Here is a 16,433-nt window from a genome sequence, read left to right as displayed (position 1 = left end):
TCTCTCTCTCTCTCTCTCTCTCTCTCTCTCTCTCTCTCTCTCTCTCTTGATAAAGAGAATAGAACTGAACAGAAAATTTCACTTTCAAATTTAGAACTGAAGAAAAACATAAAAAGGTAAATAGGAAAGAGAAATAATGAGAGATTCAATAAGGTTAAACTATTTACATTCATATATAGGAAGATGATACTTGTAACTCCTAAATACTGTCATTATTACTGCAGTTAGAAGGAGTATATGTGAACAGAGGGCATGAATGTGAGTTGAATATGATGGGATGATTTCAAAAAAATAAAATTAAAGAGTGAGAATGAGGCATACACCTGGAGAAGGGGGAACGAGAAGAAAATAGAATGGAAAAATTGTCTCACATTAAAAAAGGTACAAAAGGAAGAGGTTTTATAGTTGCATGGAGCATGGGAGTATGGTGGTTGAATGCTTGAACCTTACTCTGATCAAAATTGGCTCAAAGAGGGAATAATGCTCAGTTGGGTATAGAAATCTATCTTCCCTACAGGAAAGCAGGAAGAGAAGGGGATAAAAGAAGGGGAGGGAGGATGATAGAAGCAAAGTGGATTAAGGGAATCAGTAGTCAGAAGCAAAACAAACTTTTGAGCAGAGAGGGGGGCAGGGAGGGAGAAGGAGAAGAGAAAGAGAAGGAGATGATAAACATGGACACACAGAAAGTAAAAATAAATGGCTGGAGCAGAATCTATTATGTTTCAGCTGATATTTTACAAAAAAAAAAGCAGGAGTGGCAATCATGATTGTAGACAAAGCAAAAGCAAAAATAGACTTAATTAAAATGCTATCCACATCAAGAGAAAGAACCATGGAGTCTAAATGCAAATTGAAACATTCTATTTTCTCTCTTTTTTTCTTTCTCATGATTTTTCTCTTTTCTTCTGATTCTTCTTTTGCAACATACTAATGTGGAAATAAGTGTAATATTATTGTGGATGTATAGCCTATATCAGATTGCATGCCGTCTTGGGAAGGCCTTATATGTACACAAATATTTCTGGCAACAATTTTTGTGGTAGCAAAGAGTTGGAAATTGAGAGGATACCCATCCATTGGGAATGGTTGAGCAAGTTATGGTATATGATTGTGATTGAATTATTGTTCCATAAGAAATGACAAGTAGGATGGTTTCAGAAAAACATGGGAAGAGTTATGTAAAGTGAAGTGAGCAAAACCAGAACACTGTACACAGTAACAATATTACACAATAACCAACTGTCAATGACTTAGTTATTCTAATCTAAAAAAATGATCCAAGACAATTCCAAAGGACTTATGATGAAAAATGCTATTCACCTCCAGAGAAAGAAACGATAGAGTCTGAATGCAGATAAAACATACTTTTTCTTAATTTATTTTTTTTGGGGGGAAGGGTTTGGTCTGTTTTGTTTTGCAGCATAACTAATATGGAAATATATTTCGTAGGACTTCACATTTTTAATCTATATCAAATTGCTTTCTTTATCAATCAGGAAGGAGAGAGGAAATTTGGAATTCAAATTTTTTTAAAAAACTAATATTAACAAAAAGAAAGTAAAATTATTTTTGGAGCCAGGGTCTCCTTTCTCCCTCGTCATGCTGCCTCTCAGGAAAGTAAATGACTTTGAAACAGCTCCATTCCTTGGACAGAGAAGGGGAAAATCAGAAGAAATAACTAAAGAAAAGTCTGAACCTTTGTCTTGGAACCTTCTATTTTGTTTGTAACCTTTAGCCAGAGATTAAAATCTAGCTCTCACTGAAGTAACAAAGGGAGGTAAAGAAAATTCAGCATGCTGGGTAAATCTATGCTATTTTTAGGGCCCAGAGCCACCTGATAGAAATATACAGTGTTTCTTATGATTTTTTCTTTTGTTTTTTTTAATCCATTAGGGAAGAGAGTGGTACATCTGTGCATGTTACTTTACTGACATGTGTACCTCAGCCTTGCTCATGGGTTCTAATTAAATACACTTCATTTCATTTCCTTTTTTCCAAGTCAGGAATTTCTCATTCCAATCCATCCAAATTCCTTGGGCCACGTGTGTCCTTGTTCCCTTTCCCTCTAATTACATTAAGAGATTTCTATTTTTCTAAAGCAGTGTCATGCTTTCCTTTTTGGTCATCATATACAGAAGAGTCATAAATCTCTTAATTCATGAATATCGGTACTGAAAGAGACCTTAGAATGTGGAATGTTATAGTTACAAGAATATTTAAAATGATGGAACATAAGAATTCATATTCCTACAGTTGTTAGGCTTACAAAATGCTTTCATCACAATCCTATGAAATAACTAATGGAAATATTTATTATCCCCATTTTATAGATTAGGAAACTGAGGTTCAAAGAGATTAGTTAAATCACTTGCCCAAGGTCACAAAGCTAGTAAGTGGCGGAGCCACTTTGATGGTTCACAGTTGAAATAGATCTCCTAATGCCAAAACTAGTACCTTTTCTTCAATGTTAGAACTAGAAAGATCCTTAAGATTACAGAATTGTGTGAAATGTTCAGAACTTTCCATCATATCATTACTTTATCTGCCTCTGTCACTCCTATTCACTTGCTGCTGAATGGAGCTAAAGGAAATCATAAAACCATGATTCGTGGGTCTATTACAAATTCATGCTATCTCATCGCAACTGGGCCCTCCTAACAGTGATGCAGTGCTTCTATTCTCCAATTGATTCACTATGACACTCAGCACAGTGGTTGTTCTAAACCCTTTTTCTCCTCGGGCCTTCCAAGGCACCCCCTACATGCACCCTCTCAGCAGATGACTTCCTTTAATACTTGGAAAAAATTGAAACCATATGCTAAGAGCTGCCTCTTGCTCTCCTCATTTCACAATGCTCAGCTGTCTCTCACCACTATCTCCTCTGTCAAGTTTCATCTCAGATGAAAAAGGAACCCTTCTGGCCAAGGTCACCTCTTCTACATAAATCCTTGAACCCATCCTCTCCCATCTTTTCCAGAAGATCCTCTTGCCCACCCATCAGTATGCTCTCTCCAATCCTCAGTCTCTACTTACTGGTTGTTTCCCTGTTGTGCACCAATACCCCATGTCTTTCCCTGTCTTAAAAAAAAAGAAAAACAAAAAAATCTAAGATCCCTGCTAGTTATTTTATATATCCCTCTTCCTCCTCTTCCCTAAACATCTTGGAAAATGCTGTCTTCACTGGGTGATTTAAATTCCTCTTATCTAAACCCACTGCAATCTGGCGACCATTCTCATTATTCAACAGAAACTGGTCTCTCCAAAGTTACTAGTGATCTTAATGGTCAAATCAAATGACCTTTTCTTAGTTCTCATTCTGCTTAACATCTCTGAAGCATTTGACACTGTATTCTCTCTTCTCTCCTGGTTTTCTAACTAATTATATCTATCCCCCATGTCTCTGTCCTCAGTCTGGAGATCTCCTTAGTTCAGTTATTTTTTTTGTAGATGACTGCGTGTATGTACATACTCATACATATATACATGTGTCTAGACATACATATATATATTGCATATAATAAGACACTGTAACAAGGTGAACAAAATCATTTCCTAGGACTAAAATGGAACTGAAAGTTTCTCCTACCCACCTTAGCAAAATAGATTGCTATTTCCCTAAGCTGAGGACAGCATTTCTTCAGAACATCATTCACTGTAGAATTCCCCTTTTCTGTGAGGACACAAGTTGAATTTTTGTCAACCCACAGTCACAGGGGCATAACCATGGCTTGCTTTCTTATTCTGTTGGTTTCTCAGCCCCCTACCTTTTCTTTTTCAACCTCTATAGGGTTGTCAAGTTAGAGTTTACTATGTAGTTAGTTGTGTTTGTGCAGAAGAAAGTGCTTTGGTTAAAAATGTATGCCTTGGTCACAAGACTGGGGGGTAACGGCATCCTGGTTTTCTGGGACAGCAGAGAATGAGGTTTATGGTTCTCTTATAAAAGAAGGGGAACTCCTTGTACCTGTTGTGGCTTTTCTGGAGGACAATTTCAACTTTTTGCTATTGTGCTCTTAGTTTTGTCCAGGCTCCTTGCTCTATTTCCATTGACGTCATGTCTCGAATTTTATTCTCCTATGTTGAGTAGAATTTAAGGTCAGTTTTTAACTCCCCTTTGCCACAAGAACACCAGTATTTCCTGTTTCTTTCAACTGCATCTCAGGTTTACAAAACAAGTTACCCTTGTCTCTGACCATTTTCTTGCTTCCCAAATCCAGTCAATTACTAACCCTTCAACTTCCTTCAGAATCTCCTCCATTCCTTTTGACTCCTGGCACCCCTGCCTACTAGACTTTTGATCACTTCAAGCCTGGATTACAGTAATAACCTCTTAACTAAGCATCTGCTTCCATTCTCTCCCCCCACACCAGACACATCCTACATGTTACCAGACTTATCTTGCTCAAGTACATCTCTGGTATCATTCTTCTTTGCCTGCTGAATAAATCCCATATTCAGCCTGCCTTTCAAGGCCTTCCATGATTTTTTCAGTCTTTTCCTACTAAATTTCATCCTTTGACAGTACTTTCCCTTTACTGACATTATTCTGCTATGCTTGGAAATCCCCCTAACTCCTCCTGACATGTACCAGCCACTATCTCCACCTATCAAAATTCTGTAAGGCCTTGATTAAAGGCTGTCTCCTTTCCCCACCCTCCCTTTAGTTACTGGCATTGCATATTCAAACTATCAAGTGGTAGTCTTGCATGAATAGTTATCCCCTCTGCAATCACCCCAAGTACAAGGACCCCATCTTAATTTAGCTTTGCCCTAGGGCCTAGCAGTGCCACACATTGGTAGTTTCTAAGTGTGTATAAAATTAATGGAATATATACAGATCTAAAAGAAATTTGGAAAATAGTTTTCATTCCACTTGGACCTTGGAAGAGCAGGTGAGAAGAGTGAGACCTCTTCTCTTCCATCAGCTTGGTGTTTACGCATTAGAGACTGTTGGGTAACTGCTAGAGATTGGCTTGGGCAGACCTCAACCTTCTTAAATGTCCTTGCCTGCGATACCCCGTGACAGTCTCCAACACTCTAGAGTGAGGAAAACCTGTTCTAATCTCTTCCTTGTTTATAAATTGCCAAAGATCAGGGCGGGGGGGTGGGGGGGGCAGGGGCCTGCTATGGCCAAATTCAACCAGCTAGGAAGATTGGCTGTTCTGGAAGGAAACAGCCCAAAATGGACACTGGCTTCTGATGGAATTTCATCTCCAACCAGCTCTGACAGGTCAGAGCAGTTGGGGTTTCAGCTGCATTTAACATGACCCAGGGGAGCCTAGGATGGCCATAGCCTTGTCCACCACCTTTGGGGGCCTAAGAAACATGGTTAATGTTCAGTGTGTTTGCCTATCCCCCAGGTGTCTGAACTGTCTAATCTTGGCCATCTGCTGAGATAGCTTGTCGAACGACCAGGGTTTGAATATTATAATATATTTAACATAGAAACTGGAAACACATTTGGACATCTCTACCCTGAGGAGGTAAGTATGGGGAATCATTCCAAGATGGTAAGTGGTTGCTATTGTTTTCATTTTTGTGAAACTGCCATCCCCAAATTGATCTTCTCTGACTCTAGGGGAGAAGTTAGATACATGGTCCCAGGCTGATAGAGGCCTGTCTATTTATCCCTTAAGGTCAGAGAATTGAGATCCAGCATGGATTCTGGATTGCCGATGCCAATGCCAATTCCCTCCAATAGGAGGGAAAAAGGCTCTTAATTCATATTGAATTCAATTATTGCATTTCCAAAATTACTTCAGAGATGACAGTGCTGGGTACTCACCTCTTGGGGTCCCTTTTTCTTTCTCTTCTGTCACTTTCTCTATCTCCTGTAGCTCCTCATCACTTTTCTCCTCAGGAGAACAGGGAACCATTCTCTTTTTTTTCACTTGACCTACCAGGATAATCAGGCCAAGGCAATCTGGAATGTGAGGCCTCACGAGTGAATTTTATATACTTTAGTCATTTTTTTATATTTTACCTTTCATCTATTTATGGATTTATAAACTTTATTAATAAAGATGTTTTTATACATTTATTTATATGTATATATCCTATAATATATGCATATATATATAGACTGGCATTATGGGTACAGGTATGTATACACACATATCCCATATCCATAACACATATTCCATACCCATAACACTAATCCTATACATACACACATATACATATGTCCCATACCCATAACACCAATCCTACAAATTAATATGCCCAAAATAAAACTCATTATCTTTCCCCAAAAATCCTCCATTCATTTAGGCTTCCCCAACAGTGTCAAGGTACTACTATCCTTAGAGTCTTCCAGGTGTGAGACATCTTTCTTGTTACCTCTTTCTCCCCACATAGGCCAAGGAGTTGCCAAATCTTGTAGTTTCTAGCTTCGCCGCATCTCCCCTATGTATCAGCTTCTCTCCACACACACACTGTCATCATCCTTGTTCATATCCTCCTCTCTTCTCATCTATGCTATCACAATAATCTAATTTGTCTTCCTATCTGAAGTCACTCCCCATTCCAACCCATCTTTCCATTCAGCTGCCAAAGTCATTTCTCTGCCTCCTCCTTCAGTAAACTCCATCAAGTTACCTATTGCTACCAGGGTCAAATATAAAGTCCCCTGTCTGGTATTTAAGACTCTTTACAACCTGGCTGCTTCTTACTTTTCCATCTTCTCAGACTTTACTTTCCTCCACACACTCTACAGTCTGCTTTACTCACTGTTCCTTACATGGGACATGCTACTTCCAGTATCCTTGTTTTTGCATCATACTTCTCTCTCTTTACACCCCTGTATTCTTTCATTATTCAGTTAAAATACTACCTGCTGAAAGAACTTCCAGGATCCCTTCCCACCCCATCCTCCATTCCCAGTCACTCATGCCTTCCCCATATTATACATGCCTACTTATTCACTTGCTACCTCATCCAGTAGTAAATAAACTCCTTGAAGACAGGCCTGCCTTTATATTTTTTTCCTTCCCCTGTAACCTAGAACTTAGCCCAGTGACTGGTGTATAGCCAGTACTTGATTAATGCTGACTAATGAATTGACTGAATAATAGAACTCTAGAATGTTAGAGCTAGAAAGGAGCTTGGCAATCATGTAGTTGCTAAGATAGAAATAAAGCAATATCCTTCCTCATTTACTATAATTTCTTAAAGGAAGGAATTATCATTTTTCATCTCAAAATCCCCAGCTCCTAGCATAATGTCTTGTATGTATTAGGAACTTAATAAAGTTTATTCAGCTGAATTGCCTGAGGTCATATAGCTAGTTTGCTGGCAGAGGCAGGACTAGATTCACTCAGGTTAGTCTTCTTCTACTGCACCAAATGAAATCTGAAGTGAGACAGAGGATGGCATCAAAGACATCTCCAAGGTTCCCAAGGCTAGGTGGGAGAGCAGTGCTATCACTGACAGAAATACAGAAGGCAAAACTCCTGGAGGGAAAGATTCAATTCAACAAAGTCAAAATGATAAAAAAAAAAATTAAATACCTACTGTATGTGAAGAATCATGTTTGCTGTTGTGGGAAATGTCAAGTTTCACTAAGACCCTGAACTCCTGACTCTTTGATCTTGTGGAGAAAATCTAATTTGAGAAATGCTGAGCAAAATAAACCTACCTCATAACATTTTGGCATTTAGTAATATGTCCTCATCTGTCTCCAAAAAGCAAATTGCAAATGTAAAAAAGAGATCATCTGTACTAAAAATTATACCAGAGATATATACAAAGAAACAGAAAATTATTTGCTTACACTAAAATGGCCCTTGGACTTTTCTAGTTTTCACTAGAGATAGTCCTTCTGAGATGTCACATCTGACTATATAAATAGAACTCCAAAAAATTCCTTATAGACTTTGATGTGAGGGAAATGGAGAAAAACATGCCAATGTAGAAAAAGATAATAATAGCATAGAACTCATCTAGTCATACCTACCTCTTAATTTTAGAGGAGAAAACAGACCCAACAAAAGGAAGTGATTTAACCAAAATCACACCTTTCATGGAAAACTTCATCTAGAACCTAGGCCCCCTGACTTCCAATTTAATATTTTTTTCATCATGCTGCTTCTAAACCCAAAAGCCTTCCAAATCCCAGGTAGTCACAATGATTTTCCTAAGGCAGAAACTGAATCAAGTAGAACTAAAATTTGTTACTTAGGGATAGAAGGAGAGCTTCCAAGATGTAGTACCCATTTGGGGGCCTGTCTACAGCAAAGCCACGATGATTGGGAGGGACCCAGAAGCAGCCACACAGGAAATGGGATGAAATGGAGCAAGAGAAAAAAAATCACCTTAGATAATTTGTTGTCAGACAGAAAGCCAGGTCTGGCCAATTCCTGCAGTGCTATTATATTATTTTTTTTTTCCAAAAGTGGTAAGTTATGGCTCTTTTTCTTCTTACCCCAGCAAAGTAATAGAAGACCAGAATGACAAACCTGGAGTCAGACAATGTAGATTCAAATTCCAGCTTTCATACTTCTTAGCAATCTCGGTCAATTCATTTAACTCCCCTGAGACTTGTCTACATCTTTAAAAGGAAGATAGTGTATATGCATTATCTACCTCATAGGATTGTTCTGAAAATAGCACTTTGGAACAACTCTGCTTGTTAGAAAGATTTTCCTCATATTATGACAAAGCCTACAAGAATTCAATTCTCTTATTTTACATGGGAGGCAACTGAGACCCAGAAAGGAAAGGTTACTTGCCTACAATCATACATTGAGTTAATTCCTGAGATGGGACTAAGACCCAGAGCCCAGATCTTTCCTAAGCTTGAAGAGTGATTCCTTTTTAAGAAAGAGGTCCCAGGAGCAATTGCTCGATTCTTCAAACCAGGACTTTTTCCTGCCACCATAGACTATCATGCTATTATGCATGCCTGTGTTTCCCAGGAGAGCTACATTGAGGCAAACAAAGAAAGCACAACAAGTTGCATCTGTTACTCTGCACAGATTTTCCTCCAACTTTTGTTATTGAGAGAATTCTCTCTCTACCCACATTAGTTGTTTCTATGCATAAAGTGTGTTATTGTTCCTTCTTGGATTCCATGCCATATCAAGGATATTTTATTTCCAGAAAAAAACAGAGGAAATCCCTTAACTAAAGATCCTTCCTAAAGGACTTCAAATATGTCCTAAGAGAGAAACATTTTCTCTTGGAGGAAGACCTATAATAATGACAGGATGCCTTGTGGGTTGTAATGGAGCATCTCCTGCTATGTGATTATTTTATCAGCTGCTTCCCCTTGTTCCATGAAGCTCGTTTTCCCACCATTCCCTCCTTGTAATACAGTCAGGCACTAAGCAGACCTCAGCCTGGTGGTGGGTGGTGATGAAGTTTGGATGCTGGTTACCCTCCTATTTACAGAGATTGTAGGATCATGAACTTAAGAGATAAAATGGACCTCAGAGATCACCCAATACAACACTTCATTTTGCAAATGAGGCAGCTAAAGCTCAGAGAAATTGATGATTTACCCGTGTCACATATATAATAAATAATAGAGCAGAGATTCAAACCCAAATTCTCTCAGTCTTAAATCAATGTATTTCCACTATACCATATTATTTCTTCTAGGACCTTACCTCAGTTCTGGACTTGAGTATGATGAAGGGAGGGAACCAAAACAATAAAAAGGATATGTTTGGTCCTTTCCCCAAAACCAGTCATCATCTCCCCTTTGCCAAGACAGACTTAGATGCAAATGATCATTCTAAACTTCTTTTCCTCTCATTCAAGTCACAGACTGTGGGGGTATCACCTTATCCCTTAGAAGGTATCACCTTAGTCCTTTCAAGTTTGATGTCACTCCACTTCTCTCAAGACATGCTTCACTCCAAAGTGGATGACTGTCCACCAAACATGCCTTGCGCTTTCCCACCTTGGTAGCTTTGCTCATATTATTCCCAATGCAATGAATGTTTTCTTTCCCCTTCACCTGTTGAATTCCCATCCATTTTGAAAGCTCAACTAAAATATTGCTTCTTCTACAAAACCAACCTGATCTATCCTATCCATAATACCTTCTCTTCCTTTCTTTCCCTTCTTGGACCTCAAAAATCCCTTTACTTTGCAATTCTTTAATATACTGACCCCATACTATTGTATGCTATATTTATCTGTTTGTTGTCTTGTCACCTTATCAGTTTGTAGGATCCAGGAGGTCAGGGAACACTTTATTTGAACTTTGCATAAACTCCAGAATCTGACACATTATTCTGTACACAATAGTCATTTAATCAATCAACAAATAAACATTTGTTAAGCCCTACTGTAAGCCAGACATTGTGCTAAATGCTGGGGATATGAAATCAAGCAAGACAGTCTCTGCCCTCAAGGAGCTTACTAGGGGAGACAAAATGCAAGCAAATACATACAGAACAAGCAAATATAAGATAAAAAAGAAGTCATTAACAGACGGAAAGCATTAAAATTAAGAGGAGTTGGTTCTGTTGAGATGTATTGAATTAAATCGATTATCCCAACAATCGATGGCATATTGTGAAGAATGCTATAGCTTTTTTTCTTTGATTTATCACTATGAGGTGTAATAATCATTTCCCTACTTTCTTTCAGTGCTAAAATGATTAACAGCACACAAGAAGTCCTTCAACCTGGAATTAATGAATCATTATTCAATGAGACTAAGAACATCAAGTGTGCTGATGCTGAATTTTGGAATTGGTTCAATGGCATGCAGACCCCATTCCTCTGGATCATCTTTGTGTTGGTTGTAGTTGAAAATATGTTTGTTCTCAGTGTCTTCTGTTTGCACAAAAGTAGTTGCACAGTGCCTGAAATTTACCTAGGGAACTTAGCTGCTGCTGACCTCATTTTAGGTTTTTGCCTCCCTTTTTGGGCTGTTGCCATTACCAACAACTATCACTGGCCCTTTGGGGAGGTGCTCTGCAAAGTGGTGAACTCATTTGTGTACATGAACTTGTATAGCAGCATTTTTTTCTTGATGGTGGTCAGTATTGATAGATACCTGGCTCTGGTGAAAACCATGTCTGTGGGCCGAAGGCGAGGGACCTGCTATGCCAAATGCTACAGTTTCATCATATGGTTTTTCACAATGATAGTGAGCTCCCCTATGATGACTTTCCGTACCCTAAAGGACTATGATGAGGAAGGCCACAATGTCACTGTTTGTCGCTTAGACTACCCATCACTCAACTGGATGATCTTCACCAATAGTCTCCTAAACATTGTAGGCTTTGTGCTGCCCCTGTGCATCATCTCTTTCTGCTCCATGAAAATCATCCATGTTCTGCAGAACAATGAAATGCAGAAGTTCAAGGGGATCCAGACAGAGAAGAAGGCTGCCATCCTGGTTCAGGTGGTCCTCCTTCTCTTCATCATCTGCTGGCTCCCTTTCCAGGTCAGCACATTGATGGATACCCTCTTCCGACTCAACGTCATCTCAGGTTGTCAGATTGAATATATCATTGATGTGTTTACACAGATAGGAACATATATTGCTTATAGTAACAGCTTCCTGAACCCTCTGGTATATGTTTTTGTGGGGAAAAGGTTCCGGAAGAAATCCAAGGAGGTCTACAGGGAATGGTTTAAGATTGGATGGTGTCGATCAGACTCACTCCAAAAGGAAAATTCAATGAGCACTTTGAAGACCTCCATATCAATGGACCGACAGATGAACAAAGTGCATAGACATCAAGAGGGTAGTCAGTAATTTGTTCTATTTTATTTTTTAAAAACTTTGAAACTATGGCCTCAGAGCCATGCTCAGTATGTACCAGCTACAGTTGGGGTCAGACCATATCAAGGGCCAACAGAAAAGCTTTCACTTTTCTGAAGATGCAAAGCAGTGAAGAGAGGGGAGTAGCAACTGGTCACCAAACTTTACATTCATTTAACTTCTTCTCTACCCTGCCACTGTATGACATCATGGATCCTCAGAAGAAATCCTGGGCCTAGAAGCTACCCTGCCCTTCCAATGACAGAGCAATCACTGCCCAGTTTGGAATTGACCAAATTATTTGCATTGGGTTTTTGAGTCTGGCTATGGTTTCTAAGGTTCTCTGACTAGTGAAGACACACATCCAAGTTTAATAAGAAAGTTGTTTGGGTATAGAAGACAAGCAGCATTATTTAACTCCCTCGACCTTCTATATATTCAGATGAATGATTGAAAAAAGCAAGACATGTTTCAGTTCAAGAAAGAGAATCCAAACCAATTCAGCAAGTCTTTCATGATTGTCTACTCTGAAACCTGCACTGACTTTCACCCTTGAGCAACAGTTGCGGAGATGATAGAAATGTGTGTGACCTTCTAGGGTAATGGGAGAGTATGAAGAGGGATGATTGACTTGGGGCTAAGGCCAGCCTTAGAGTTAGGCAAACCTAGGCTCTAGTCCAACCTCTGACACACACTAGCTATACAACCTTAGACTTCTCAGGGTCTGAGCAACTCTCAAAGAAAAGAAGTTATGAAGGCCTTAGTAGTCTGTATCAGGTACTAAATTACATCAGGGAACTAACTCCAAGAGGCATTACCTACCCTCACCAAAAAAGGCACCAATTTTACCTCAGCTCCAACCCCCCCCCCCAAAAAAAAAATCAAAATGTAAAACTATGTGGGATACTGGAAAGAATAGAGTCCCTGGGTAAATTAGTCTCTGAACTACAACTAGCAGGTGGAACTAGCATAGCTTTAGGCAAGTCATTTGACCTTTCCATGGTTCCAGCTTTCTCATTTGTAAAATAGTTGGTATAAAGGTCACATGAGACTAATGGGAAAAGTACATAGAAAAGTGAAATGTGCTAAACCAAAGTTAGACATTATTAGATTCCAGTGCTGGATGAAATCAGCTGAGCAATAATTGTGGATGGAGTAGCAAAGGATCATGGAGTCAGAGCTGAAAGGCACCTTAGGAGTCCAATACCCTTGTTTTACACATTAGGAAATTGAGGCATGGAAAAGTTAAGTTACTTCCCCAGGTCATAAAACTAGCATGTGTCCGAGGTAGAATCGAAGCCTGGGTTTTCCTGGCTCCAAGTCCAGAGCCCTATTCACTACACCATGCAGCCTCTCATGGAAGGGAAATACTGACAACAACTGCAGGTCTTCAGATCTTTGTGAACAGTATCTAAGGGAAGGGACGTTGTGTAGTTATTATGGACTAACACCCACTACAGAAATAACTCCTGAAACTTCAGTTGGTCTCAATAAAGAGCTCTGTGCTAAACACTACAGGTGCTACAAATATGAATTTCAAGACATCATCCCTGTCTTCCTAGAGCTTACAACTACTAAGGGGCGTAATTAAATAACTATACTTCAAGTTAAAATATGATAAGGCATATAGCTATAGTCAAAGCCACTGTTGCCTGAGCTAAACCTTGGAAGCTGACATAGTAGCCAAGCTTGTGTCCCTAATTTATCTTTATTAGATTCATTATATCTTCATTAGGTACAATGCCTAATAAAGACTCTTGTGGTGGTTTCTGGGTGAGTGAAGGGGCTGTTGGAGAAGAGATACAAGAAAAGTAGAAATAGTCCTCACCTTCAAGGATCTTAAGACACACATGTGAGGAGTGAAATCATAATAAAAAGCAACAATACAGAAGAATGCATCACAGTGCCACACAGCGTGTTAGAGGTGGAAGGAATCTTCCTTATTTGGAATTTTAGATTATAGAATGCTAAAGTAGGAAGGAGACTTAAAACATAGAATATTAAAACTGAAAGGAATGTTAGAGACTGTCTAGTCTAAACCAAAACCTCATTTTACAGATGGGGAAACTGAGGTCTCAGAAGGTAGATTAATTTATCCAAGGTTTTACTACTAAGGGACATAAGGGTGTTAGAAACAAAAATGTTGCAGGATTTCAGAGGAGGAAGAGGTCGCTTTGGACAGGAGCAATCAGGAATGGGATGTGAGCAGAGCCTTGAATAATAAGTAGCTTTTTGATAGGTCCACATATTTTCCAACTTTAATCATGAATCACAAAGATATAATTGCTTTAAGATATAGTCCCTTTTCTTTTGATTCCCCTGACTGCCCACCTGCCCTAGTAGCTGTGTAGAAATGATAGCAATGATAATAATAGCTGGCATTTATATATCACTTTATAAAGAAAAGTGTTTTCACAATACTTCAGGTAGAAATGAGAAGTATCACCAATACAGTATTAAAATGTATATATTGCCATGATGTATACATGTCAACAATGTATACAATATTGTCAAGTGAAGGGAAAGGCAGAAAAAAAGGAAGTGAGGTTGTAGAGCATTTCATTAAAAGACCACACATAAGCCACCAGTAGAATAGTTCTATAAATATCTCCTGAGAAATTCAAGAGGCATCTGCTTTCTCTCTTGCTATTTCAAACAGTGTCACAGGGTGACCAGCCCTCGGCCCCAGAGTCACCCAGCAGATGCAGCTATTCAAACTGTCACACACCTGATACAAGCGTTCTGTAAAGGGGAAGGGAGCAGAGGATTGTGATTGTGAGTTGTATTGATGTTGTGATATAAAGTATTATGTCTTTCTAAATATCAGAAATTGTGTCTCAATGTAGAAATAAAATTAGTATTACATACAAAGAATAAGTGGATGAATGATGTAAACATGCAACAATCTATTCAATTTTATAAGTTGAATGAAATAGAGTTGGGTTAAGGTAGGTACGTGAATGAAACCTCTGTATGAACCCAGCTAGACTGGGTTACACCTATTAACAATAAGGATGAAAGGGAGGCAGGGGAGGGAGACCTGGAAAGGAAACAAATATTTCTTTAGCAATTTGAATGCGCCAGGCTTTACGAAGAGAGCTAAGAGCTTTCCAAATATTATCTTATTTGATCTTCACAACAACCCTAAGAGGTAAGCGGTGTTATTATCCCCATTTTATAGCTGAAGAAACAGAGGCAAATAGAGGCTAAATGATTTTCACAAGGTCACACAGCTAGTAAATGTCTGAAAATGAATTTGAACTTAGATCTTCCTTCCTCCGTGCCCAGGACTCTACTTCACTACCTACCTGCCTGAGAGAAGAAGAATACCATAGAAAACAACTGAATCAAAGCTATATACTGCATGTGTTCTTCCATTACATAAAGCAATGGTCTCCAAACTTTTTTGATCATGCACCACTACCTGTAAAAAAAAGTTTTGTCACTACCAATAGATGTAAATTTACCTAGATAAATTATATGCAAGTATTACTGTACTAATAATTATATTTTATGAAATATTCACCAAAATAGAAATTAAAAAGGATAAGATAAAGATTAATAGAGTAAGAATAAGATGTCTAACACATATAGCACCTCAAGGTTTGCAAAGCACTTACAAATATCTCATTTTACTTTCATAGCAACCCTTTATTATTTTTATTCTATAACACCTGGAAGATGACATTATCACCTTTTCTTATAGAGGAAGAAACTAAGACAGAAGTTAAGTGATCTGCCTAGGGTCACGTTAATGCTAAATATATGAGGCAGGATTTAAACTCAAGTCTTCTTGGTTTATTTAGCACTGTCTGACTTACTTCTCAGTTCCTAGCCATTCCCCAAGCCATGCCACTGAGCACTTATGCCTCCTCATCACCAGACCCAAAATTTTACTTCTAGTTCCATATGTGGCATCTTCCCCTACTAAAATGTAACCTGAAGGCAAGGACTGTCTTGCATAGTAGGTGTTTAATAAGTGTTTTTGCATTCATTCATTCATTCATTCATACATAAGGCATGACTCTCTAGGAGGTGATGGAGGGAAAGGTAAAGTGAGTGATACAAAAATAAATCATATCAAAAAGAATTTAATTTTTATGAGATTGAGCAACTGATTAGATATGTGAAATGAAAAATAGAGAATAAAACCAAGGTTGTAAATCCAAGGCAGTGAAAAGATGACTATGCCCTCAGAAGAATATCTCAAAGTGATCTCTTCTTCCACTGAAATCCCTCACAGAATCCTTCAGAACCACCTTCTTCATGGAGCCTTTCCTGATTCCCCCCAAATACTAGTAGTACCCTCCTTCCTTAAATACATTATATTTACTTTGTATTAATTTGTATTTATTCTACTAATGTTTGCTCTGTGTGTATACACACCAGTCTCTGTGAGAATGCAAAAGAATGTTAGAGTAATGATTAATTCTTTGTATCCTCAGCCCTCTAAAAGAGTGCCTGACATATAGTAGGTACTAAATAAATGCTTAATTGATTGATTGATTGATTGATTGAACAATTTAAACAGAAGTAGGGAAGTTTAGAAGAGAAAGAGGGAATAAGATAACAAATTCTGTTTTCAACATGTTGAATTTGAAATGTCCATTTTGAGATGTCCAAAAGGCAATTAGTGTTCAAGACAAAGATAGCAGTCTGGCAATTTTATGCATAGCTAAAAGTGATAATTAAACCCATAGAAGATGTTTAT

At 38.5% G+C, this 16,433-nt stretch overlaps 1 protein-coding gene across 5 annotated transcripts in view; it reads left to right on the top strand.

Annotated features, from left to right (window-relative positions):
* BDKRB2 (bradykinin receptor B2) overlaps window positions 1-14,599 on the top strand; it is a 64,872-nt gene extending 50,273 nt beyond the window's left edge. For all 5 annotated transcript variants that reach the window (XM_069104240.1, XM_069104241.1, XM_069104237.1 and 2 more), the window contains 2 exons: window positions 5,358-5,480; window positions 10,597-14,599. In XM_069104240.1, coding sequence (XP_068960341.1) covers window positions 10,604-11,716 — 1,113 coding nt within the window. In that variant the 5' untranslated portion in view covers window positions 5,358-5,480; window positions 10,597-10,603 and the 3' untranslated portion in view covers window positions 11,717-14,599. The remainder of the gene's footprint in view (window positions 1-5,357; window positions 5,481-10,596) is intronic.
* The last annotated feature ends 1,834 nt before the right edge of the window (window positions 14,600-16,433 follow it).

Source organism: Petaurus breviceps, unplaced genomic scaffold (assembly GCF_028583685.1).
Source record: "Petaurus breviceps papuanus isolate PSGF00001 unplaced genomic scaffold, PetGlider_PUasm1.0 685, whole genome shotgun sequence".
In the NCBI taxonomy this organism is placed as follows: Eukaryota; Metazoa; Chordata; class Mammalia; order Diprotodontia; family Petauridae; genus Petaurus; species Petaurus breviceps.
This window is presented reverse-complemented; position numbering and strand designations above follow the sequence as displayed.